This window comes from Sphaeramia orbicularis, chromosome 22 (assembly GCF_902148855.1).
Source record: "Sphaeramia orbicularis chromosome 22, fSphaOr1.1, whole genome shotgun sequence".
NCBI classification, from domain to species: Eukaryota; Metazoa; Chordata; class Actinopteri; order Kurtiformes; family Apogonidae; genus Sphaeramia; species Sphaeramia orbicularis.
This window is the reverse complement of record NC_043978.1, coordinates 54,063,441-54,091,392: the sequence shown is the minus strand read 5'-3', so window position 1 is coordinate 54,091,392 and position 27,952 is coordinate 54,063,441. Positions and strand designations below refer to the sequence as shown.

At 38.2% G+C, this 27,952-nt stretch overlaps 2 protein-coding genes across 2 annotated transcripts in view; both read right to left on the bottom strand.

The window, feature by feature from the left end:
- The window catches only part of slc25a21 (solute carrier family 25 member 21), a 345,575-nt gene extending 336,134 nt beyond the window's left edge, over window positions 1–9,441 (bottom strand). The window contains exons 1-2 of the mRNA XM_030127622.1: window positions 9,183–9,441; window positions 9,001–9,092 (exon numbers count right to left, since the gene is read on the bottom strand). Of these exons, the coding sequence (XP_029983482.1) occupies window positions 9,001–9,073 (73 nt within the window). The 5' untranslated portion in view covers window positions 9,074–9,092; window positions 9,183–9,441. The remainder of the gene's footprint in view (window positions 1–9,000; window positions 9,093–9,182) is intronic.
- A 10,613-nt stretch (window positions 9,442–20,054) lies between these two features.
- plekhh1 (pleckstrin homology domain containing, family H (with MyTH4 domain) member 1) overlaps window positions 20,055–27,952 on the bottom strand; it is an 85,905-nt gene continuing 78,007 nt past the window's right edge. The window contains exons 27-30 of the mRNA XM_030127555.1: window positions 26,681–26,810; window positions 25,315–25,398; window positions 22,815–22,961; window positions 20,055–20,509 (exon numbers count right to left, since the gene is read on the bottom strand). Coding sequence (XP_029983415.1) covers window positions 20,357–20,509; window positions 22,815–22,961; window positions 25,315–25,398; window positions 26,681–26,810 — 514 coding nt within the window. The 3' untranslated portion in view covers window positions 20,055–20,356. The remainder of the gene's footprint in view (window positions 20,510–22,814; window positions 22,962–25,314; window positions 25,399–26,680; window positions 26,811–27,952) is intronic.

Sequence of the window (27,952 nt, the reverse complement as noted above, 5' to 3'; positions counted from 1 at the left end):
TCCACAAAAAACTGCTGCAGTCCTTTACCTTGGTAAAAATCATCATATGAAAATACTGCCCCCTTGTGGACAGTTTATGAATAGACACAGAGTTTTACTGCTGCACAAAAACTCAGATAGCCCACCAGGACTGTAAACAGAGATGTAAGGATATGAACATTTCATATTACGGTTATTGTGACCAAAATGATCATGGTTATCATTATTATCGTGGTATTGTTGAAATTGTGCCCAAAATGTTCAAAAAGTACTAATACACACACTGAAATAATTTAACCAAGTTGTATTTTGGAAAAAACAAACAAAAACAAAAACAAATAAAGTATTAGGCATAATGTCCCTTCTGTTGCAGAGACATATATAATATAATATATAATATAGTATATTAGTATATTATAATATATTATTATTATTATTATTAGTAGTAGTAGTAGTAGTAGTAGTAGTAGTAGTAGTACTAGTAGTAGTAGTAGTAGTATTAGTATTAGTTTTATTATTAGTATTATATTACTAGTGGTCTGAGTCTATTTTGTCCATTTTTCAGTCCTTTTGATTTGGTCTTTATATACTATAGAAACAAATGTTTACTATACCCATGTTTGGGATCTGTTTTTTCAGCACAACTTCATCTATATCATCTGTCCATTATTTTTTCCACTTTAACCTACTATAAAAACATAAAAGGACAAAAAACACAAAAAAAAAAAAAAAAATCCGATTTGAAAAATGTATATAATTTATTGCATAAATAACACACAGATGCTTAACGAACCTTTTCACAGACTTTAAAAGTGAATATTGGTTCCAAATATTAGGTATAGAAAATTAAAATTGTAATAAATTAAAACTATACTCAAATATGTGACATAAAAGCAGATCTTTACATAGGGTTTTTTCCCCTAAAAGTGCGGTAATCAAACACGGTTATCATGAGAATTAGAATTTAAACAGTAATAATAACCGTCGGCAATTTTACTGCTGTGTATCGTTATACCAGTAATTGTTACATCCCTAATTGCAACTCATGACTATATCAATAGTCGACTAGTCATCGATAACTGTAACTACTAGTCAGATTATGAACTGCACAAAAAAAATAAATAAATAAACAACTATGGCTCTTATTTATATGTATTGCAGCAATGAAATACATTTCCCTTTCCTTAAACAAGACCATTTGGTACACAACAATTAGAATGCACAACAAAGTTGAACAAACTTTCAATTCAATATTCAACAAATAATGCTGCAGCAATAAAATACTTTTTCTCCTTAAACAAGGGTATCTTGTGCAGAGTAGTTACAGAACCTGCAAAGTTTGTTAAATAACTAAATACTGAAGAGTTGCAATCAGCAATAAAATAAACATTTTTTCTTAAACAAAAGTGCATGATGTCACTGACGGCTGACTACTTCACACTGACTCTGAGTATGCCTTCATAGAAAAGCGCTATATAAATCTAATCCGTTATTATTATTATTATTATTATTATTATTATTATTATTATTACTAATTCCGTAAAGCCCTGTGAGGCAACCTTGTTGTCATACAGGGCTCCACAAATAAAATTAAATTGAATTGAATTATCCTGTTGTAAGAGCTGGATATCTGGGTAGTCATTATGGAGCCCAGGCACGGTGACGTTGATTCTTGGATAATCTTAGCGAGGCATCATTCTTTAGATCTGGTTATTCATCATTTTTGGGAGCATTTTATAGACAATAATGAGCACTGTAACAGAAGGCAAAAAAACAAGAACTTTCTGTTAATAAGTGATGTTTTTACACAGTATGACTCCGTCTGCTGTACTTTGAGCTTACAGTGAAAAGTTTACTTACATAATACAGTCCAGTCAAACGCAGGATCTACTTTCAAAGTAGCCCACATATCTTGACCAGCTCACTGCCCACTCTGCCACTACCACTCTGTAATAATGACACCTTGAAAGAAACCAGGGTCATTCCATATAATTTCATCCACTGGTCCTCACCTGACCCTCTCAGATTTTTCTAAATGTTTACATACTTATAGAACATTATATATGTTGGAAAAATCCAAAATTTCAAGGCTTAATTGTAAATAGTTCCAAAGTTATGACCATTTAAAGTAGGCAGGGGGTACCTGAAAATTGAGACTTAAAATTTCTAATGAATATGATTAATTTTTGTGTGATGAGCGGCCAAATGTAGCATTTTAGAAGTTCGCGATGGATAAAATCTCAACTTTGTCATTCTCTGTAACATGCAATTATAAATTTGAAGTAAATATTTTCACATTTCTTACGACTGCAGATTCCTGTGAAATGATTCTGAAAATTTCAGACCTCTAGCTCTTGATGTTCAGAAGTTATAGAAGCCTGAAAATTGCCGAAAATTTCCAGGCTGAATTTTGTTCGCAAACAGACCGCAGCTGTTAATGACTACAGAGCTAATACAGTTCAACTCCACAGAGTTCAGACCCTTTTTCCTCCGCTCTGGCACATCAGAAAAGCCGTTTGTGAGGTAAAAACAGTCCCCGGCTCATCCACTTGCATTGCATTGTATTGGTTGCACACCTCAGATTTGTTTGCACCCTGAACCAGGAAAACTACATCCCCACAGAGTCATAGCCGAAGTAACGTTTTGTTGTGATTCATTTCAGGATTCTGATCGGTCAGTGGTACTCAATCATCTCGCCACACTGCCATCTGCAGGCCTGGCATGCTCTTGACAACACAGCCACTGTTAATACTTGTATTTGGAGTAGTAGTATTAGCAGTTATGAACATTTGTTCTAGCTATCACTAATTATACTAGCACGAGCTATTTTAGTGTTTAACGGTTGTAGTTCAGTTTGTGTCTGTGTGTGGTGTGTTTATAGTGGTTTTGTACTGAATTTGCGCCTCTCTTGCTTAAAAGTAATACACAAAGCACAATTAATGTCGTAAGTAGGGATGTAACGATTACCGGTATAACAGTAAACCGCGGTAAAATGCCAACAGTTTGCATTACCGTTTAAATTCTAATTATCATGATAACCGTGTTTGATTACCGCACTTTTCCGGAGAAAACGCCTATGTAAAGATCTGCTTTTATGTCAAATATTTGAGTATAATTTTAATTTATTAGGATCTTAATTTTCTATACCTAATATTTGGAACCAATATTCACTTTTAAAGTCTTTGAAAAGGTTCCTTAAGCATCTGTGTGTTATTTATGCAATAAATTATATACATTTTTCAAATCGGATTTTATGTATTTTTTTGTGTTTTCTGTCCTTTTATGTTTTTATAGTAGGTTAAAGTGAAAAAATAATAGACAGATGATATAGATGAAGTTGTGCTGAAAAAACAGATCCCAAACATGGGTATAGTAAACATTTGTTTCTATAGTATATAAAGGCAAAATCAAAAGGACTGAAAAACAGACAAAATAGGCTCAGACCACTAAGGGTTAATATTTGAATGTTTCTGACACAGAAGGGACATTGTACCTATTATTTTATTTGTTTTTGTTGTTGTTTTTTTGTTTTGTTTTTTTTAAATACAACTTGGTTAAATTATTTCAGTGTGTGTATCAGTACTTTTTGAACATTTTGAGCACAATTTCAACAATAGCGCGATAATAATGAGAACCGTGATAATTTTGGTCACAATAACCCTGATATGAAATTTTCATATGGTTCCATCCCTTGTCATAAGTATGATCAGTACAGGTACACTTTAAGGTAGTCAGTGAAAACACTGAAAATCTGTTCTTTGGGCTTTTGTCAGTCAAATTAAGTTTCAAGCAAATTAACAAATCTTATAATAATCTAAATTTTTATTTTTATTACATTTTATTAAAAGAAAAAACTCCTGACAGAAGAGTCTTCCTCACTGCACCAACAACTGCAGCACTGTTAGACTGATTTTAAACAGCACCACCACACTCTTACAACACAGTCTCACCCCAATTTAACTGAAGCTCTTTGACCAGGTTGCACATAAATTCACACCAGTCTGTCTCCACCCTCATTAACAGTGAATCTCAATGTTGAAAAAATGGTGAGTGAAGGTGAAGTGAAAAATTAGCGTCAATCAACTCAGTGTTAAAGCCTCTGTCTGTACGCTGGTGAGGACAGACAGGAGACCCCTGGGTTCAGGACGGCAGGAGACCCCTGGGTTCAGGACGGCAGCTCAGACCCCTGGGTTCAGGACGGCAGCTCAGACCCTTGGCAGTCACAGACGCTTTGAACAGAGAGCGGCAGTAAGGCCACACCTCATCTCAAACCAAAAATAGACACATTTCTACAGGCAGGTCACATCCTAATAACCTACACGGCCTGATCACAATCAAGGTGCGCAAGTATATTTGCATCAGTTATTCATCAGTATTTCAAACAGATCCTCCAAAACCATTCCCAAAATGTTTCTTTGTCCATCTTATTACTAGATCTGTCAATCCTCCAAATTTGAAGAAAATCGGATAAAAAAACTGATCAAATGTCGACCCAATGAGCGTGAAAACATGGGCACAATTTGACTGTTACAAGAGAGCAAAATTATTGTCCATAATGTTTTGGAACACAATAAATAATTCCTACTCAACTCCTGTGTCTTTTTTATCACAAAATACATCACATTGCTTTTCATTTATTGATCATTTTTGTTGAACAGCTGTTTGATTATCAATTCTTATTTTCAGTATTAATTATTTATAATTATATAATAATAAGAAAATATAATTAATAATTGATTTTTCATTATAGTGTAGTTTTATTTAGACTTTTTTTTCTCTAATTCAGTTAATTTTAATTAGTTTTTGGAGCCGGTTTGCTAGTTTTTATTAGTTTTCGTTATTTTCTAAATGCTTAGTTTTAGTTTAGTCGTCTCTTTTCTCTTCTTCTCTGTCGTCGTATTCAAATAAATCCCAGACAGGACTCTGCTGCTTTCTCCCAACTTTAGTCTCCATGTTTCCAGGTAGAGTGGGGACCAGAAGACGACTGGAAACCACAAGTGAACACAAGTGAAATATCATATGGTGCCAGTCGATAAAATTGCTTGAGGGAAATAAACCAATTTCATATCAATCTGACATTTACAAAGACAAAAACAAAGGGAATTTTATCCATAATTTTTATCTGTTTTAGTTAGTTTTGTAAACATACAATACAGTTTCAGTTAGTTATCGTTTTTTTTCTTTTAATCCTAGTTTTTATTTATTTCAGTTAACGACAATGTTTTTACAATTCTAGTTTTCATCATTTCGTTAGCTTTCGTTAACGATAATAACCTTGGCAACTACCATATGTTTCACAGCTTTACAAGAATAAGTGCATAAAGAGCGATGAAAATGCCCTAATCCTGTTGGGTGCCATATAATCACTGCACCAGGAATAAAGAGAGACAAAACACAGTGCACCACTGTAGCTCCTGTACTGGGGTTCATTGAAGCCATGATGGATCAACCACCATTGATTCTTCTTTCTCATCAGTCTGAAATAAACCATAATACAAGAGATTTACTGGTTTGCAGATCCCTCCCCCCCCACGGTTATTATCATTAACGAAAACTAACGAAATGACAAAAACTAGAACTGAAAAACTGAAATAAATAAATCTATAATTAAAAGAAAAAAACGATGACTAACTGAAACTGTACTGTGTGTTTACAAAACTAACTAAAACTTATAAAAATTATGGATAAAATTCCCTTCGTTTTCATCTTTGTCAATGTCGGAATGATATGAAAGCGATTTATTTTGTTCTAGCAATTTTAGCTAGCGGCACCATACAACACTTCACGGTCCGTCACTTGTCGTTTAGAGTTGTCTTCTTGTCCCAACTCTACTTAGCAACATGCAGACTAAAGTTGGGAGAAAGCAGCAGAGTCCTGTCTGGGATTTATTTGAATACGACGACAGAGAAGAAGAGAAAAGAGACGACTAAACTAAAACTAAACTAAAACTAAGCATTTAGAAAAAAATGAAAACTAATAAAAACTATCAAACCTGCTCTAAAAACAAATCAAAATGAACTGAATTACAGAAAAAAAGTCAAAACTAAATAAAACCAAACTAAAATGAAAAATCTAAAACTAATATAACCTTGCCCCCACACCCTTTTTTTCCACAGATGAGACCAAGGAAATTGTCAGTCTCCTCATCAGTCCACACAAGCTGTTGTACTAGACATACTTTCATACTTTATAGATAAAATAAGTCCCATCCTTTTCAAACGTGCCCCATGGGACCTTGTTTTGTAAAATACACTTATTGCATCAACAGCGAGAAAAAAAGTCATTGTTTGATGCCGTCACTTATGTTTGTAAGTTAAAAAGGATCATTTTACAAGTAGAGAAATTTGCTGTTTGTTATAAATAGGGATGCACATCAAAACCCATTACTAAACAAGCCCCGGGGCCAAATGGTAAAACCCAAGAATCAATTAACTTCAACATTCCTGGTTTTCCTAACAGTACTGGAGAAAGAAAAATGGTAAATAGATTGCCTACATTATACCAAACTTCGTCCACTAACTGTTTCTCAATAAGAAGCTACTGATGCATTTTGATCATTTTTTCAGCCTAAATAACAGTAACACATAACGCATGTAAACACATCGCGTCTGATTACAGCAATTATCAGATTACTCCCAGTTATCAGATTTTTATGGTCATGTAAACAGGCTCATTGTCTCTGTCCATGAGTCACTACAGATGTCTGTGCAGCTTCGACATGAGGACACTCGTGATTTCCACCTCTTCATGTGGTTTTTCAACCTTCCTCTAGAACAGGGCTGTCGTTCAGGGGCCACATTCAGCCTAATCTGATCTAAAGTGGGCCGGACCAGTAAAATAATATAAATAATAGGATAAGAACTTATGAATAATGTCGACTCCAAAGTTTTCTCTGTGTTTTTGAGTGAAAAAAGTAAGATTCTCTAATGAAAATGTTTACATCTACGAACTGTACTTGAACATAACATGAACAAATATAAACACCCTGAAAACTCTTAAGAAAAATAAGTGCAATTTTAGCAATACTATGTCTCACTTGATCATTTATACATGTGCATTACAACTTACAGATCACAGTGGATCCACAAATACACAAAACATTTGATAATAGACAGAATACTGTTAAAATACTACATACTTCTCTTAAGACGTTTCAGGTTGTTCATATTTTTTGTGATAAGACAGTCTGTAAATGTAAACATTTGTGGAATTTTACTTTTTTTGACACTAAAACAAAAAGAAAAAAATAGCTTTTTTCATTATTTATAGGTTATTATGACAGCATTTAACTGGTCTGACCCACTTTAGATTGAACATCCTTGACTGATAATATCTTCAGTATAATTTTTGCATTTCACAAATTCGTCCCTGGGGCCAAAATCTGCTGGTATGCTGAAGCAAGAGATTTGGGACAATTCCACGCTCCCAACTTTGTGGGAACAGTTTGGAGCCGGCCCCTTCCTCTTCCAACATGACTGTGCACCAGTGCACAAAGCAAGGTCCATTTGGACATGGAGGACAGAGTCTGGTGTGGATGAACTGGACTGGCCTGCACACAGTCCTGACCTCAACCCCATAGAACACCTTTGGATGAATTAGAGCGCAGACTGAGAGCCAGGCCTTCTGTCCAACATCAGTGTGGGACCTCACAAATGCGCTTCTGGAAGAATGGTCCAAAATTCCCATGAACACACTCCTAAACCTTGTGGACAGCCTTCCCAGAAGAGTTGAAGCTGTTAGAGCTGCAAAGGGTGGAGCCACGTCAGATTAAACCCTATGGATTAAGAATGGGATGGACCTGAAATTCATATGTGAGTCAAGGCAGGTGAGGGAATACTTTTGGCAATATAGTGTATGTTTCTGTTAGGGATGGGAAGATCTGATACGCATCGATACACCAACGCATGTGTGCATGATTTGAGTGCACCGGTAGAGAAGCTGTGAGTGAATGAAAAGTTTGGAATGATATCGCGATGCATCAGTTATTGAATGTCTGTGTCAATAAAATTCGATCCCTTCAATACAATATATTTTAACTAGCATTCAAAAGTGTTAGTCTTTATTTAGGTAAAGTTTTTCTTCCCTTCAGACCCACGTTAACGTGTGCCACGGATTCACGGATGTGTACACTGTACACACGTACACACACACACACACACACACACACACCCGGGGGTCCACAAAGAGCAGATGCACAAAGCAGCCAGCAGTACACCACACAGAAACATTTATGAATCAGACAGAAACTAGGGTTGGGAATCTTAGATGTAAGGCCGATTCGATATGCATCTCGATACAGCATCTCCGATCCGATATATTAAAGACACGTGCATGGCATCTGATGATGTGATGCGATGTGATTCACACCTAAATCATGATGCAGAGCAATTCAGCACATTCTGACTGAACACATTCATTCTGGTAAAAAAAAAAAAATGCAGTGCAATTCAATGAGCTTGATTATTTATTTATCAAATAAGACCATGACTTTTTACCAAGTGTCTTTAGTTCAGTTTCAGAACACATTCAGTCAGCTGAAACAGTTTGGACTTTGTTTCTCTGTTTGTTTCTAAGAAGCACATGTTCATAACCCACATGTGGTCTGCTTCCTTCTATGTCTGTCACATTCACATACATAAGGGGGGGGGGGGGGCAAGGATGGCTAGATCCGGCCCTGCCTATAAGGAATGCAGACACCGCGGACTCAAGTTTCTCCACCTGTTGGACCCCCTGCCCCCAAGACCACAGGAACCGGCTTTACTTCCGTCCGACGCACAAACACCAGGACGGGAACTATCTTGCCGAAACACATTTACTCTTCGGCTGGGAGTTTCTAAACCTTCCATTGAACACGTGTTTTTCGTGGGTTTTTCCCACGCATGAACGATCACAAGCAGAACACACTGTCCACTTCTATGGTAAAGTAGTCACGGAGGGTTTGAGTGGACTTTGGTGTGACCTGCCCAGGTCTGCAGTGGGCTGTAATCTGGATCCAACAGAAGCGGATCACTGTGGACTGACCTGCGGATCCACCGGCGACAATCTGATGGGAAGCCTCCCGGAGGAGACTCTGGGGCTTTTTGGCACTTGTCATTGGAAATGCTTCAGCCTTCCTACCAAAACAAACACGGGAAAGCGGTTAGAGGAGCTAGCCTAAGTGTAGCTAACAGAGCTAACAGGCTGGACTGACAGGAGGGGCTCACCTGGAGGACAGCTGTGTGTGTGTGTGTCCGCTCTGGAAGTTCTGCTCTGGAAGTTCTGCTCTGGAAGTTCTGCTCTGGAAGTTCTGCTCTCTGGGTTTGACTTTGTCCCGGTGTCTTCACGGAGCTAAAAGTCAGTGCGTTCCAGTTTCAACAGCCCACGCCGGACACGGTGTCCCACTGATACCTTTCCGAGTGTGAGACTATGCTAAGCTAACGCGGCTAATGTGGACTCATTTCCACAGAGGGTTAGAGTCAGTGTGTGCGGTGTTCCAGGTTCACCTCCCATATGTCCACACTGACACACATGTCAGTACTGTCAACAAACTGGGACCCCCCCCCCTTTTTTTTTTTCCAAAATGCTTTATTGAAACATTCAGTATACAAAAAGGCACAAACAGTGCACAACCACATATTCATTGTACATGAAGGCATCCCAGATAGTAAAGATTTTGTCAGTATTATTGCATACATGTGGAATTTTTGTCTTTCTTTTGGCATTCTGAAAACCTTTAGGCTTAACTGTGGTATGACTAAGGATATCCATAACAGAGGTTAGACATAATAGATGTATTCTAATCTTCTATTTCTGAGCCATAGATCTTCCTGTATCTAGAAAAAAAAAAAAAAAAAAAAAAAAAAAAAAAAAAAAAAAAATATATATATATATATATATATATATATATATATATATATATATATATATACATACATATATACACACACACACATATACATACATACATGGGTCAGTGACAAAATATGGCTGGCAAGGCAAGGTTAGTAATTTAAGAATATTTTGAAAATTTGATTTCAGCGCTTGAGTCAAGTTTATTAGTGTGTTAATTTTTCAGTTTTGCTTGTTTCATACATTTTGAGAGGGGATTTATACTTCTTTCTCTAAGTTTAAAACTTTCTGTCCATGAAAATGTCAAGTGGTGTAACCCAAATAGAATGAGAAATTTATTCAAATTTTTTCTACAAAATAAGTAGCAGAGGGAGCAGATTTAAATCATCATTTTGTTCTACAAGTGCCCTTTAAAAGACTGTAAAGTAGAGACTATTTAAATCTGAAATGTGTGTCTTTATGTCATTGAGCAGACACACACACCAAACAGCACATCTGTTTTTCCACAGAACCTTTGGTTTCCTTTCAACAGGCCTATGTTTGATCTGAAACTTACCACTAAACAGAAAATATCACTCAATGTATTTACCTCAGAATCAAAATGCGCAATGGACATTATTGATTTTTTTTTTTTTTGCATATATGCAAATAAAAACCTAGGCCAAGGGCTGTCAAACTCATTTTAGTTCAGTTCCACATTCAGCTCAATGTAATCTGAAGTGGGTCGAACCAGTAAAATAATAACATAATCATATATATGTAAATAATGTCAACTCCAAACTTTTCTGTTTTAGAGCAAAAAAAAAGTACATTTACATTATGAAAAGGTTTACATCTACAAACTATCCTTTCAAAAGATGTGAATAACATGAACAAACTGAAAAATTAAGTGTAATTTTAACACTATTCTGCCTCAGTTTATCATTTCCACATGTACATTATAACTGACAGATCACAGTGGATCTACAAACACACAAAACATTTAATAACAGACAGAATATTGTTAAAATTGTACTGACTTCTCTTAAGCCATTTCAGGTTGTTCATATTTGTTCAGGTTATTCACATTTTTTGCAAAATTATACTTTGTTTTAGTGTAAATACATGAAAATATTTACCTTTACAAAGAGAAACATTTGGAGTTGTCATTATTTCTACGTTATTCTGATAGTATTTAACTGAATCCTGCCCACTGCAGATTGAATTGGTCCTAATGTGGAACCTGAACTAAAAGGATTGTTCATATCTTCAGTGTAGTTTTTGCATTTCACAAATTCATCCCAGGGTCCGGACCGGACCCTTCAGTGGGTCGGATTTGGCCCCCGGGCCGCATGTTTGACACCTGTGCGTAGATTATTAATAAGTAGTGAACATTTTTGCAGCCCGACAATTAATAGACTGAAACACAGTCTCCTGGATGAAGTGTGTTGGAGGTAATCACATTGGAGACTGTTGAGAAAAACCACATGGTTCTTTCAGTTAGTTTTCCCTCTACGTTCACACTTTTTTTAATGTAAATATTGTTTTTCAAATGGTGGCTGATTTATAATTCCTATAACGTATAGTACATACTGATTAAGTCAGCCAGTAAAACACTATGAAATATTAATAATAAGAAGCTTGTCTATTCCACAACACTGGGATCTTTTACTTTAAATTCAATATGATGTTATGCTCTTATAAAACACAGGATCTGAGCCATACTGTACCATGGAAAAAATAAAGAACTTTTTTGATGAGCAACAGAGACGTCCAGACATTCAGTAGCGAGTCCTGCAATGAGTGTTTGGTTTTGTATAAGAGCAGCTATGGAATAAGAGCCTCAGACAAACTATAAAAACGAACAATTTACAGCATATATTTGGCAGGAAAACACCATTAGTGCTTTGACCCTCTTTGGAGAAAAAGAAACAGAGCAGGTTCCACCCATGCAACCTCGACTCCTGTAAAACCTGCAGATTGGGCTGAGCATGCCGTGTAGAAGCTCAGACAGAGTTTATAGATATGCTGAATGAGAGAAGTTCTCAGTGATGTGGTGGTCAAACAGTGCTCTGTTTCTTATGAAAAAAAAAAAATCCTTGAATGTTGTTCAGTGTGTTACAGTTCACAGTTCATGTTGAACATCCTAAATCTTTCACTGATGTACATTCTGAGTGTCTTATTCAGTAAAAACCTGTAAAAGTTCAACTGTTTTTTAAATTTTGTCTGTTTTTCCACCGTTCTGACACCCAAAACACACAATAAAGCAAAATAAAATAGTAGTCATGAGTTAAAGGTGCTCAGATTTTCCAGAGGAGGAAGACTTGGTGGAGTCTTGTGCTGCTCATCAGTGTGGTAGGCTGTCTAAAGGCGGCCATACACTGTGCGATTATTTCGATCGTTGCACGCAGCTCCATCTGAAACTGCGAATCAATCGTAAAGTCAGGCTCACGATTCCTGTTCTCAGGAATCCTGTTCCTGGACCGATGCTGGTATGTGACCTGACTGCTCACGCTGTAGGACCATACACCAGAGGACGCACCACGCTGTAGGACCATACACCAGAGGACGCACCACGCTGTAGGACCATACACCAGAGGACGCACCACACTGTAGGACCATCCACCAGAGGACGCACCACACTGTAGGACCATACACCAGAGGACGCACCACGCTGTAGGACCATACACCAGAGGACGCACCACACGTTCCAGTGTTGGATCCGGAAATACAACGTTAAAATACCAAGGAATCTGGAAGTGCATAGACGATTGTGTATTGGCGTGAGTCATCAAATGCTAGTGCTAAACAAAAACCAACGAGCTGCTTTGGTAATATGTGCCATTATCTGTGACGAATCAGAAAAGAAGAAAAGACGACCACGTGTTTGGTGCAGGAGTTGTTTGTCCAGACGTGGACAGTTATGGGCTGTCAGTCCTACAGCAAAGGGAACGAGAGGGAAGATGCAAAAGCTAAACTGCACTAGGACAATAGCCAGCTACTGTTAGCTTAGCATTAGCTTACAGTAGCTGGATATTATTGTATTGGCGCATGCACAGTGTGAGAATGTGAGGCCCATGGGCTCGTGGCAGTGCTTTGACAGTGCCATACCCTCAGGAGGAGCCAGCAGGATTTCAAACAGCTCCGTTTTCCTTGCAAACACACGATTGCTGGTGGTGAGGTGGTGGTGAGGTGTTCATGTCTTCTCCTTCGCCCATGTCCACTGCACCAAACAGCACACACCATCAGAGGCACATCTGGACCCAGCCCAGAAAGAGAGGCACCAGTGACAAATCGTCTCTAAAATCACAGTGTATGGACGCCTTTACTCAGAGTTCATGTCTACAGTAGCCTCTCAGCTATCACCACCTGTGGAACAGTGTAGTGATATCGTGGCCCTACTACAGTCACAGCCCTCACTGTTTACAGATACTCCATCTCGTACCAATGTCCTTGAACATGACATTGATGTTGGAACGGCTGCTCCAATTACACAGCATGCTTACTGGTGTGCCATAGACAAACAGTAAGTAATGACAAAGGAGGTCAACTATCTGTTAGATAATGGGCTCGTTAAACCAAGCCATAGTCCTCAGAGTTCTCCTTGTCTTCTCGCACCAAAATCTGATGGAACGCCTCGTGTCTGTACTGACTTTAGACAAGTTAATGCTGTTACTGTTCCGGACTCATTTCCACTACCACCTATGGAAGACTGTATAGACAGTATTGGTCCTGCAGTGCACATCACTAAACTAGACCTTTTAAAAGGCTACGGGCAGGTTCCGTCAACTCCCAGGGCATCAGACATGTCTGCTTTTGTCACCCCAGATGATTTCCTGCAGTATACAGTTATGGAGTTATGGCATTTGGCATGAGGAACGCCCCTGCCACATTTCAGCGTCTTATGCATTCAGTCCTTACAGATGTTGCCCTTTGTAATGTGTATCTGGATTACATTTGTCGTCTACACCGATACTTTTCGGACCACATTTCTTCCCTGTGTGAAGGGTTTCAGCGGTTGTCCTGTGCCAATATTTTTATTGGTATTTAAGTTTTACATAACAAAACATGAATCAAAACAACAAAAACACTCATACACACACACCCATTCACACCACGTAGACTTGCACCAAATTTATATATATATATATATATATATATATATATATAAAACATATATTCTTATGAAACTGTACATATATGTAGGGAAAAAAAAATAATAATAATAATAAAATACAGCAGTCGTGATAATAAAAAAAAATAAAGAAATAAATTAAAATTAAATTAAACAATGATAATTTGTGTGACATGTCCCTATTTTCCAGATACCATAATGTTCATATAAGGTTCCCATAATTGTACAAATTCCTCCAGTTTTCCTTTGGTCATGTGTGTCAGTCTTGCCAGTCCGATGCTCTGATAGTTCTTTAATCCATTGCTTCATAAAAGGAGCTTCCATGCTCTTCCAGTTCAAAGCGATAACTCTCCATCCTGTGCCAGTCTTACCCTTAACCTGTCCAAATGTGAGTTTGGTAAAGCCGCAGTAACCTGTCTGGGTAAGGTTGTTGGTCATGGTCAAGTTCGACCTGTAAATGCTAAAGTTGAGGCTGTTTTGTCACATCCCACTCCGACTACAAGAAGAAAGTTGTGTGGTTTTTTGGGTGTGGCTGCTTATTATCGGTGTTTTTGCAGAAACTTTTCTGTCTTGGTTGCTCCCCTTACTGCTCTGTGCAGCCCATCTGTTCCATTTGTCTGCTCTGAAGCTTGTGAGTGTGCTTTTCAAGCTGCACAGTCGCTGTTGTGCGGCGCTCCTGTGCCATCTGCTCCTAACTATTCGAAACCTTTCAGCCTTGAAGTTGATGCTAGTGCCAGTGGAGCAGGTGCTGTCCTTCTGCAGGATGATGATGCTGGTGTACCTCATCCAATCTCGTACTTCTCAGCTAAGTTCAAAAAGCATCAGCTTAATTATTCCACCACTGAAAAAGAAACTTTGGCTCTCCAACACTTCTATGTTTATGTCAGTTCTACTCACAGCCCAGTCTTTACCTTCACCGATCATAACCCTCTTGTGTTTCTGTCTGAAGTGTATAACCACAACCAGCGTTGAATGCGCTGGGCATTGTTGGTTCAAGGCTACAATCTCATCATCAGGCACAAGAAGGGAAAAGACAACATTGTGGCTGACGCTCTGTCCAGGACTGAAGACTGAAGATTCCAGAGCCCATATTCCTACAGATTCTTAGTGCAAAGAGTTGCTCCTAGTGGCCAAATTCTAAGAAAATTCTTAGAATCATGATGTTTTCTTAGAATTTCCTCTAAAATGAAGAGTAGATCCTAGTAAAGATAAAAGCTATCCCTAAAGAATCCTAGCCCTTAAGAGAGCTCCTAAGGTTAGGTCTGTTCAGAGCAGGAAGAGGACTTTCAAGGGGAAGAGGAGTTCCTTCAGCAGAGGACAAAATGGAAGAGGCAGGAGGAGATTCTGCAAACACTGGACGACAGGGAATTCATTAAACGCTACAGATTGGATGGTGCAGGAAACATGTTTGTGGTTGATCTCATTACAGATGCACTTACTTCTCCAACCCAACGCCACAATGCAACACCACCTGAAATGAAATTCATCACAACACTGAGGGATTTGACAACAGGGAAAAAGCACCAATGCAGCAGAGATGACCTGGGTCTGTCCCAACCCTCCGTCTGCAGGGTTAGGGTTAGGGTTAGTCCCAACCCTCCGTCTGCAGGGTTAGGGTTAGTCCCAACCCTCCGTCTGCAGGGTTAGGGTTAGTCCCAACCCTCCATCTGCAGGGTTAGGGTTAGTCCCAACCCTCCATCTGCAGGGTCACAACCTCCTGAGGATGCTCAACAATCACAGACACTGATGAAAGCTGAGTCAGTTTACCCTCGTTAATAACAAATTGAGTTGAAATGTTGAACGTTGAAAGTGCAAAAATTACCAGCATGCCAATTAATATGAGCAAATAAATAGAACTCTCACTATGTGAATACTGTGGGCCGGAGTTTTTTCACACATTTTGTTGATAATTTTAAAGTATAGTTTACTATTCATTTAACAGATATTTTCTTTTATGTGAAATATTATTTACAGTTCCACAGTCTTCATCAGATTAGATTCTATGATTCACTTTATCCATTTGAGGGTCCATCCTTTGCCCATTTTCACCAAAAGTATATATTTTTTCTAGCTTTTAGGATCAACCAATCCCAGCTTTTGAAATGATGACTCATACCTGTCAGCAGGTCGACCACACCTCCTCACTAACAGGAGTTTCTGTCCATTCCTGCTCAGAGTTCTGACAGTGTTCTGGAATCACTCCTAAGCTCAGACTCCTGACAGGAATTTTTCGGTGAAGTTAGGAGCTCTGAGAGGATTCTCAGAATCTGTAGGAATACTGGCCAAGGTTCTAATAGTTTTGGGTTTTTCCTTATACTTTAGTTTTATTTAGTTTTGACTGTTTTTTCTTAATTCAGTTAGTTTTAATTCATTTTTAGAGCAGGTTTGATGGTTATTAGTTTTGGTTATTTTCTAAATGCTTAGTTTTAGTTTAGTTTTTTTATATCTTTTCTCTTCTTCTCTGTGGTCGTATTCAAATAAATCCCAGACAGGACTCTGCTGCTTTCTCTCAACTTTAGTCTTCGTGTTTCCAGGTAGAGTGGGGACCAGAAAATGCCTTAACGACAAGTGACAAGACGTGACAGACTGTTACATATCGTATGGTGCCAGCAGCTAAAATTGCTTGAGGGAAATAAATCGATTTAATATCAATCTGACATTGACAGAGGAAAACGAAAGGAATTTTATCCAGAATTTTTATCCGTTTTAGTTAGTTTTGTGAACACACAATACAGTTTCAGTTAGTTATTGTTTTTTTCTTTTAATTATAGTTTTTATTTATTTCAGTTTAACAAAACTGTTTTTACAATTCTAGTTTTCGTCATTTCGTTAGTTTTCGTTAACGATAATAACCTTGATACGGGCCCCGGTGTCCTTCTTGTCCTGGTGAGGTGTTCCAGGTGTGTCCAACCAGGAGGAGACCCCATAACAAACCCAGGATCCACTGGAGGGGTTCTGTCTGTGGGCTGGTCTAGGAACACTTCAGAACCCCCCAGTGGAACTAGAGGAGGTGGCAGGGGAGAGGAAGTGTGAGCTCCCATTCCCCAGACCCAGATAAACACAAGAAGAAGATGGATGGATGGAAGAGAAAGTAAAAACACTCTACTGTACCGTTTATTGTATTCAAAGACACATACAGACCCATCTTTCAAGCATTCGTAACACATAATAGATACAGTAACCAACATACTCTGCTTTTAAATTACCGTGCTACACAAAGGAAACAGGAAGTTTTCCAATCTGAACAAAACATAAACCTTTAAGAAAAAGCCTAAAGATGTAGAAAATCAAATAAATAACTAAGACAGGCAAAAGTGAGACAGTGGTTTGATCCAAAATTGTTCAAGTCATTAAAATATCTTGTTAGCTCTTTTTTATTTAGGATGTTAAAGAACACAGCAGTGACAGCAGTGACCTGACTAAGAAAACTGTGTTTTAAAGATCAGATTTTTCTATTCAAGAAAGTGTCAAATCGACATGTCTGGCTGCTAAAATATCCCAGATGTATATCATCCTACATCCAATCATCCTACAACTTAATAATAAAGGTTCACAGTACTGACTGTGTGTAATGAATGACATCAGTCCCTTTCTGGTTGCACAGTACTTCTGAAATTAATTTATACTCTCATGTCATGACAAGTACTAGTGACGCATGAGTGGATGTAGTGATACTAAACACACACGCACAAAAAAAATAAAAAAAATAAAAAAAAATTTAATTAAATAAATAAAAAATAAAACATTAAAATTAAATAAATAAATACAAATAAAATTAAATTAAAAAAAATAAAATAAATAAAAATAAATAAAAATTAAAAAAAAAAAAAAAAATTCTATTCAAGAAAGTGCCAAATCAACATGTCTGGCTGCTAAAATATCCCAGATGTATTATATGACTGCCTTGTACCATTTCCATGCCACGGTGCTGTGTACGTTAGTCCTCTGGCACTGGATTGTTTCCTTTGTTGTGCTTTTAGCTACATGGCTGAGCTAACCTTGTACTTTCACCTCAATGATCATCCCACACCTTAATAATAAAGGATCACAGTACTGACTATGTGTAATGAATGTCATCAGTCCCTTTTTGGTTGCACAGTACTTCTGAAATTAATTTATACTCTCATGTCATGACAAGTACTAGTGACGCACGCGCACGAGTGGATGTAGTGACACACAACACAAAAAATAAAAAAATAAAATAAAATTTAATTAAAGAAAAAAATAAAAAATAAATAAATAAAATAAATAAATAAAAAATAAATAAAAATTAAAAATAATAAATAAAATAAAATGAAAAAATAAAAAACAAATAAAAATAAAAATTAAAACAATTAATAAATTAATTTTAAAAAAAAAATCCTATTCAAGAAAGTGTCAAATCAACCTTTCTGGCTGCTAAAATATCACAGCTGTATTATATGACTGTCTTGTACCATTTCCATGCCATGGTGCTGTGTACGATAGTCCACTGGCATTGAATCGTTTCCTTTGTTGTGCTTTTAGCTACACATTGGGAGGTTTATCCTAAGCTAGGAACCTAAAGTCTGTTGTATTTTCAACTTGAAGAACCACAGGTGGCAGTTCATCACTGCATCAAACCACACTCACCTTCCCCATCGTAGATAAAGGGCTGTGATTGGCTGAACTGAGTTTACGCCCAGTAGAAATCAGTTTCACAGAGTACAGTACCGGACTGATGTGCATGTGTCGTTCCCACGCTGAGGAACGGCCAGTGACTGAAAGAATCCCACTGAAAACTGAAGGGTAATGGGTAGCAGCCAGACATGAGACCACTGCAGGGTCATTCCATGGCAATTCAACCAATGGTCCCCACATGACCCCTCAGAAAATTCTGAAAAAATTCACACTTGTTCACCTACCAGATAAACGAACGAGACTTCTGGGAAATTGGATGGAGCTGGTCAGCTGACCCAGTTTCACCAGGGTCAGTGACAGAAATGGAACTAAGATTTCCCAGAATTTTTATGATGCTAGCCTAATTTTGGGAATTCTATTCATAATCCTGAAGAAACTTATTCATCATGGAGGAAGAATGTGTGGTTGGACTGATCTGAAGGATGAATGTCACAGAAAGACATTATCACATTATCAAGACAAACAGGCTGTCTGAAAATTGGTGATTGTGGGAAATCTGAGCTCCATTTCTGTCTTTGACCCTGGGGAAACTGGGTCAGCTGACCAGCTCCATCCAATTTCCCAGAAGTCTCTACTACAGGCATCAACCTGAGCCAGTTCTGAGAAATCTATAATTGTTCTATCTGAACCATCATGCAGTTCCACAGCCTAGTTCAAATATCTCCAGTATTATCATAACTTGTGCAATAATCAATGCCATTATACTGTTAAAAATGTCATTTACACCTACGTTTGTGTACAATTTGAAGAAAATATAGTCATGCCGTAAAAAAAAATCTTAAAAATAGAACCAGTTCTATCCCAAAGCTAAAATTTTGTGCACAACATCTGTAAACATATATGAAGACATGGTCCAAATATCCAAATGTTCATTAACTGGCCACATGGTAATTTGGGTGCTCGAATAAAGAGTATTTTTGTGAAAAATTTAAATCGACCCATTTTATTCATTGCCTCACATCAACACTTGTCATTGAAATGTCGTCTTTTTGCAGAAAATTGTTGCATCTTGACCATGCATGAATCCATGCAAAAAAACAAATGAGGCCTCTACATTCATCCATTCTGTCACAGTGCAAGCCTGAAGAGAGGACATTTGAAGAATGAGCCTTTGGGCCTGATTTCAAGGCCTCATGGACCAAACATGAAGGCACCTACAATTATTTGGATGCCAAATCTGGTCTTTCCAGGGGGATTTCAGCCCAGTCAGTTTCAGCAGTGGGGATGGAATACCTGAGGAGACAGAGCTCCTCAAAGTTGGCCCAAAAGCAAATTTGCAAAATTAAAAAAAAAACAAAAAAACCCCATTAATTTTCGAAGGGCTGTATCTCCTAAACTATTACAGACATGACATTAAAATTTTGGATGTGTTGATTTATCTGGTAGGTGAACAAGTGTGAATTTTTTCAGAATTTTCTGAGGGGGTCATGTGGGGCACTTTCTGAAATCTGGTTGATTTGGGATGGAATGAGCCTGTAGTACTGAACTTCTTTCTAACATCCATTTTCAACAATGCATTTGAACATAACCTTACAACTAAATGAAGCAGAGCTGTAACACTCTTTTGTTGTAGAAATAAATATTCTCACAGGAAGCGTCCCTAACATTTCTAAATCTTAATCTTTATAACAAATGCTTAAAAAAATAATCTCCTAGTACCTGTTCTCTAAGAGGGAAGAACATAGACATGCAACCCGACGCGCTCCACACAGATTATGGATTAATGGTAACGGCTGTCACCAAGCCTCCCTGTAGTTTTGTCTCATCTCATGTCTTTCACAGTAGAGTGGGGCCCTTGGTGGTGTAGTTCATGGAGGGGAAGTGCCTGCTGTCTACGTCCCAGTGGCCATGGGGCTGCTGTGAGTACGACTGGAGGCTGGGGTTCCAGTGGTTAATGTAGCTGGCCATGAGCAGAGTCAGCTCCAAGATCTTAGGAAAAAAAAAACAAAAAACATGACAAACTCATGTATGAAGACAAACCCAAAACATTAACATTTAGACAACACATAAAGCAAATGAAGAAGAGAGTAAATTTTAATGTGCAAAGACCTTTTCTGACCCTATATGCTGCTCAGATGTTTTTACACTCTATGATTTTCTCTCACACTGAATACTCTTGAACTTCCTGGTCACCTGCTGCTGGCACAACACTCAAACCCATAGAATCACTTTTTTAAAAAGCCATAAAAATATTTGACAAAAAACCATTTAATTTCCACCACTGCATTGTTTTAGATCACAGGTGTCAAACATGCGTCCCGGGGGCCAAATCTGGCCCGCCAAAGGTTCCATTCCGGCCCTGCAGGATAAAAGTGCAAAACTGAACCTGAACGGTCCAGGTTGAACAAATCCTTTTGGTTCAGGTTCCACATACAGACCAATGTGATCTACAGTCAAAAGAACAACACAATAAACCAGAAATAATGACAAACTACAAATTTTCTTTGGGAGAAATTATGTGGAAAAAAGTTTATGTAAAAAAAAATAACATTACATTGTGAAAATATTTACATTTACAAAAATATTCTTTCACAATAAAATGCAAATAAATACATAAATAAAAACACAGATGAACAACCTGAAATGTGCAATTGTAACAATATTCTGCCTGTTCCTAAATGTTTATGGAATACTGTGTGTAAATGTACATGTAGAAATAATAAGTCGAGGCAAAATATTGTTAAAATTGCACTAATTTTTCAAATGAAATTTGTTTTTTTCAGGTTATTCACATCTTTTTTTAAAATGTAAATATTTTCATAATTTAATTGGGTTTTTTTTTTTGTACTAAAACAAAAGGAAAAACTTGGATTTGTCATTATTTATAGGTTATTAAGTCATTATTTTACTGGTTCTGGCCCGCTTGAGATCAAATTGGGCTAAATATGGAACTGAACCGAAATAAGTTTGACAGCCCTGTTTTAGATAAATATACATTTCTTCATTTTAATAATTTTGTGAATTTTAAAAATGCTTGCCTGATGTATAAAGCCTTGTATGGACTTGCCCCTCCTCCCTTGACAGATTTTATCAAATCCCGCTCTGTCAGTGGGAGGGGCCACTGCTCTGTCAGTGGGAGGGGCCACCAGGGCCACAGCTCCAGCAGACTGGGAGGGGCCACGCAGGCGCACTACTGTTGGACAAACTCCACTGTCAGTCACTGGAACTGAATATTGGAACAGTTTACCACTCAGCAGAACAGACTCACAGTCATACACCTCCTTCAAATCACAACTTAAAGCAGGGGTGTCAAACATGCAGCCCGGGGGCCAAATCCAGCCCACCAAAGGGTCCAATCCGGCCCGTGGGATGAATTAGGGAAATGCAAAAATTATACTGAAGACATGAACAATCAAGGATGTTAAAATAATTTTAGGTCAGTTCAATCTGAAGTGGGTCAGACCAGTAAAATACTATCATAATAAAGTATAAATAATGAAAACCACAATGTTTTTTTTCTTTGTTTTAATGTAAAAAAACAGTAACATTATACAAACATTTTTACATTTACAGACTAACCTTTTACAAAAAATGTGAACCTGAACAAATACGAACCTGAAATGTCTCAAGAGAATGAAGTGTAATTGTACCAATCTTCTGCCTGTTGTTAAGTGTTTTGTGTGTTTGTAGATCCACTGGGATCTGTACGTTGTAATGAACATGTGAAAATGAGAAGCCGAGGCAAATTAATGGCATAAGTAGTTAAATTTGCACTTTTTTTTCTTAATAAATTTCATTTTGTTCATGTTTTTCACATTTTTTAAAGGATAATTTGTAGATGTAAACATTTTGATAATAGAGTTTTCCTTTTTTCACTCTAAAACATAGAAACTAGACATACAAATGTTGGAATTTATGCTATTTGTATATTATTATATTAATATTTTTGCATAGTATTATATTGGGCTGTATGTGGCCCCTGAACTAACATGAGTTTGACAGCCCTGACTTCAACACTGGATGAAGGAAAACCAAACCTGTGACCATCAGCAGATCATCCTCACTGTGTTGTTCTGTGGGTTTTTAGGATGTTTTGCCTTTTTGTCAGCTGTCTTTCCTGTCACCTGCCTAAGGACTACAGATGGAAATTAACACTGCTGCTACAATCTGGCATATTTACAGCTGCAACTGCTGCAGATGTTCATTAATATGCACTGTCCCTATTAAATAAATAAATAAATAAATAAACATCAACGAGCCTGAATGCTTGTGCACATGTCCTGGTGCCTCTTACCTTTGGTTTAGCCATTGCAAATACCAGCTTCTCCACACTCTTCTTCCCAACCCCAGGCTCCCTCTGTTGGCTCATGACTGCCATGAAGTCGTCACGGCAACCGCCAAAGGTAATCACAGACTGGTACGAGTATGTGACCAACGTGTGCTGAAAATGAAAAGCGGTGTCAGTGTGAAAAGTGCAACGAAACGGCTCTAAAAAAGGAGCGTGTTCAGGTTTTATTGTCTGTCCCAGAATCCAGTCAGGAAATCATTTTGGGTTCTGCTTTTTTTGAGGGTTCAAATTTAGTGTGATGAAGCGTGACATCATTCCCAGTGAGTTCTTGTGATTCTCACTTCTTTTCTTTTTTTTCTGTGTCTTTATAAAAGACCATAAGCACCGCTTCTGCCAAACCAAGACTGAAACGGATCGACATGGGTTTGTGTTAAATTACAGAGCTCGCTCTAACATAGTTTACATGTTGGAACTGCTGTCTGTCAGGGTCAAGAACATCAAATCAGAGGTTGTGGAGTTGACCGTCAAAGAGTCCAAATCATTCAGGACCAGTGGGTGGACAAAAATCTGCAGCTGGGGCTCGTCCAGATGAGTTCTGCAGTGGTAAAGACTACTGATGCAAATAGAAGCCGACAAAAAACATACAAACAAAATGATAAATTACAAAATCACCCTGCACGTTAAAAAAAAAAAAAAATCATGTTCCTTTCTGTAATACTGAACTTCCACTAAGGAGACTGATGTGGGTTCAGATTCTGGCAGGATCTGGAGGTCCATGTATTGAGCTGCTGAGGTGGAATGGGTGGACCTAAGAGCAGGATTCCTGATTCAGAAATGGTGAAATGTACGTAACTTTGACAGGTTCAGTGTGAAGACTTGACACATCATTGTGGATCAACTCAGCTGCGTTTCAGTTCTATGCAGCTAAACTCTGGACCAGTCTAAACTCTGGAACTGTCTAAACTCTGGAACAGTCTAAACTCTGGAGCAGTCTAAACTCTGGACCAGTCTAAACTCTGGAACTGTCTAAACTCTGGAACTGTCTAAACTCTGGAACAGTCTAAACTCTGGACCAGTCTAAACTCTGAAACAGTCTAAACTCTGAAACAGTCTAAACTCTGGAACAGTCTAAACTCTGAAACAGTCTAAACTCTGGAACAGTCTAAACTCTGGACCAGTCTAAACTCTGAAACAGTCTAAACTCTGAAACAGTCTAAACTCTGGAACAGTCTAAACTCTGGAGCAGTCTAAACTCTGGAACAGTCTAAACTCTGGAGCAGTCTAAACTCTGGAACAGTCTAAACTCTGGAACAGTCTTCCTGATGACGTCACACAGACCTGAACTGTGACAGTGTTTCAGTCCGGGCTGAAAACAGCTGTTCAACTGTGCATAGAACAACTGAAAGGGTTCTATCTGACCTCACCTCTTTTACTTTGATTTAATCGATTATTATTTATGTTTTATCGATTATGATTTAATTGTGATTGTGCATTTTTAACTTGACTTTTTAACTTGAGCGGCTGAAAGCTCTGGACCCCATGGTAGTCCAGACAGATGAAGATGACCTGAGACTGCGGGTGGGAATGTTTATGTGGAGGAGGTTCCTGAGGTACTGAGGGGGGAGGTGGATTATGGCCTTGAAGGTGACAAGTCAAATTTTATATATGATGCCAAACTGAACAGGCAGCCAGTGGAGTTGTTGCAGAACAGGTGTTCTGTGACTCATGCATGGGGTTGTGGTGATGACATGTGCGGCAGAGTTTTGAACCAGTTGCAGTTTATGAAGATATTTAGAATAGAATAGAATAGAATAGAATAGAATAGACTTTATTTGCCATTTGCACAGATACATAGCAGTATTGGCGCATTGGAATTCTTGTGCGTTTCCCTGAGTCAGAAAAAGGAGCTTGAAGAAAAAGTAAAGACAGACAGATACAAAACATAAACACAGCTAAAACATACTAAAAAAAACAAAGTTATTGCACATACAGCTCATATACACATTTGTAAAAAATAGAGTGTTATAAAACAGAGTAATAGTAATAATAAAATAATAATAAGAGTCCTGAGAGGTAACAAACAAGTTATTGCACATTTGACTTAAAAGTACTGTGACGTGTAGCAGGTTATTGCACATTCAGTTAAGAGCATGGTATTTGTAAGTGTCTGTCAGAGAGGGGAACTCGTGGCCTGGGGTACTTCCTACTTCCTACCCTCCTTAATGTCTTGTGCCATGAGTCTGACTGTGGCTGGGAAGAAGCTGTTGTGGATTAGTCCAGTAAACCAAATAAAAGGGAGTTGCAGTAATCTAGGTGGGATGTGACCAGGCTATGGACCAGAACTGTAGTACTGTTGGGGAGAGGGATGGACGGAGACGGGAGATGTTGCGCAGGTGGAAACAGGCTAAACGGTGATGCGGCCTGTTGTGACACAACATTCTTTCTTTCCAACTTTATGTAGCAACAGAGTGTGTGATGATGGTAGTGCTCGGAGTGTGAAACTCACCATGGTGTGGTCCAGCACACATAATCCATCCTCACTGACTGCCAACCACACCTGGCTCTGCTCAACAGGAGAGGGAGGGACAGGCTGCAGGAAAAACACCAAACAGAAAACAGATCAGGTTTCTGCTAGAACTCCTCCTACGCCTCGTGGCTGGTCTGAAGACTAGTTCAACCTGTGTGTGAGAGGCATGATGAATGACTGTGTCAGGGTCCACGTCCAATGGAAAGGTGTGTTTTGGTTTTTGTTTTACTTCTGTTGAAAGATAGTGTTTGTTCTGCGTTGACATGCTTGTTTTCAGGAGGCCTTCGGATAGAACTGAGTCACTGATGGACTCCAGGCTGTGGAGGACTCGGCTACTTTTACCTGGACTAAATGTCCTACAGCTGATCTTTAAGGTTTACTCTCCTCTACTCTACATAAGGCTCTAGAGCAGTGTTTCTCAAACTGTGGGGCGGGCCCCCAGAGGGGGCGTGAAGGCTTGCCAGGGGGGTCATGGGCTCACTCCTGGGTTTTTTTGGGGTTTTTTTCTTTTTCAGGTTAGAACATGTAGCAGGTGGAACTAATGTTTTAGCATTGGAGCACCCTGGACTCATTTTAGGGACGTACAACAAACAAATCTACTGCCATGGTGATTTGTCACTAGACTAGACAAAGAGTTTAGGTTTTTAGAACGGACAAGGATTTGACTGGAAAAGATTAATGTGCATTGTTTGTGTTTTTGCACAGTTCGTACATTTTGCACTTTAATGTTCTGAGATGTGCAATGTAAATGGGCTCATTGCAGCCACTGGTATTGTTAAAATATTCATCTTTGTTACCAAAATTTGTTTGCTGTTCTAAAAAAAAGTAACTTTATTGTCATAGTTGTAAGATAATTGCACATTTCCTATTTATATTTGGAAAAATATTGTCTCAGCGGGCAATCTTGTTGAGTTTATTTGTATTGTTCCTGCAAAAATCTAAAATATTTTTAATTTGCACAACAAATTATTCAAGGAAAAGCAAAAAGTGTTGTTATGATATTAATGTTTATTTCAATAAAAGTTATAATAGTACCACTATTACAATGTTGTTGGGGTTGAGGGGGGCCTGGAAAGGTTTCATCCTCCGTAGGGGGGCCGACAGTAAAAGGCTGAGAACCACTGCTCTAGAGTGATCGTCTTGTGGAAAATGAGGACAGCTGAGTTAGCAAATTAATTCACGTTTCATCTTTAAACACTTTGTAAAACAGGTTGGTTAGACTTCAGAGGATCCTCCTCCATTGTGGCCTTCTCCTATAAGACACCTAAAGCCCCCATCACCTGGAGACCAGCTGTTATCCTTTCCACCACACAATAGAAACACAAAGCAAACAGGTTTTTTTCACCTTAGCGCTGAAGAGCTTGGCTCCAAACAGGGGCCACTTCCGAGCCACAGTTAGGTAAATTCTCACACACTCGGATGCACTGCACCCACGTAGCATAGACCACTTAGTGGCCAGACGCTCAGTAAGATCTCTGGAAGAAGAAAAAAACACAACACAGGGGCACAGGTTTCAGTCTCAGGTGAATTTGATTAAAAATAACATAAACAAACTGTTCTGATCTGTTTTTGCTTATTGAAGAACAGTTTAGTAATTTCACTCATTCATTTTCTGAACCCGCTTTATCCTCACTAGGGTCACGGGGGTCGCTTGGAGCCTATCCCAGCTACATAGGGGTGAAGGCGGGGTTCACCCTGGACATTTCACCAGTTCATCTCAGGGCTGAACATACAGAGACAAACAATCACTGTCACATTCACACATATGGACGATTTAGATTAACCAATTAACCTATCAGTGCATGTGTTTGGATGGTGGGAGGAGCCGGAGTACCACAGAGAACCCATGCAGACACTGGGAGAACATGCAAACTCCACACAGAAAGGTCCCACCCCCCGTCGACTGGTGTTGGAATTGTGGAATGGTGTTGGACCTTCTGTCTGTGAGGCACCAGTGCTAACCACTGCACCACCGTGTCGCCCAGTTTAGTAATTATTTAAAAAAAGAAAAGAAAAAAGAATGCAAGTAAAAAATTTGTGAAACTCTTGTTATTTTGTTTTATTACTAAATTATTGCCTGTTTTTTTCTCCATTTATTATCATCGACCTTTTAACCTGTTTTTCATTATGGTATGGTGTGTCCTGCTTGACCTCTTGGCCAGGTCACTCTTGCATAAAATATTTCAATCTCAATGGGATTTTATCTGGTTAAATAAAGGTTAAATTAAAAAAAAAAAAAAAAAAACAAATAAAAAAATCAGTTCATGCTTGATGGAGATCGATTTGAAACAACATACCGACACTCAAACGTTCTGTTTTGTAAAAACAGGAAAATGCTCACACTGAAAACACTGTAAAGTGGGGCTGTGTATCGGGAAGAATCTGGCGATACGATACAAATCACAATACTAGGATCACGATACGATATATCACAATATATCATGATACTGTTAAAAAGGCAATGTTTTGTTTGTTTCTTTTTTTAAATGATTATTTCCTTGATTAATTGAATTACACCAGAAATCTGTACAAATACTAAACACATTTTTATTTGATCAGAACAAGATCTAATGTTATATCACAAAATGTTCCTGTGTTCAAACTGAAATTCTGTTTT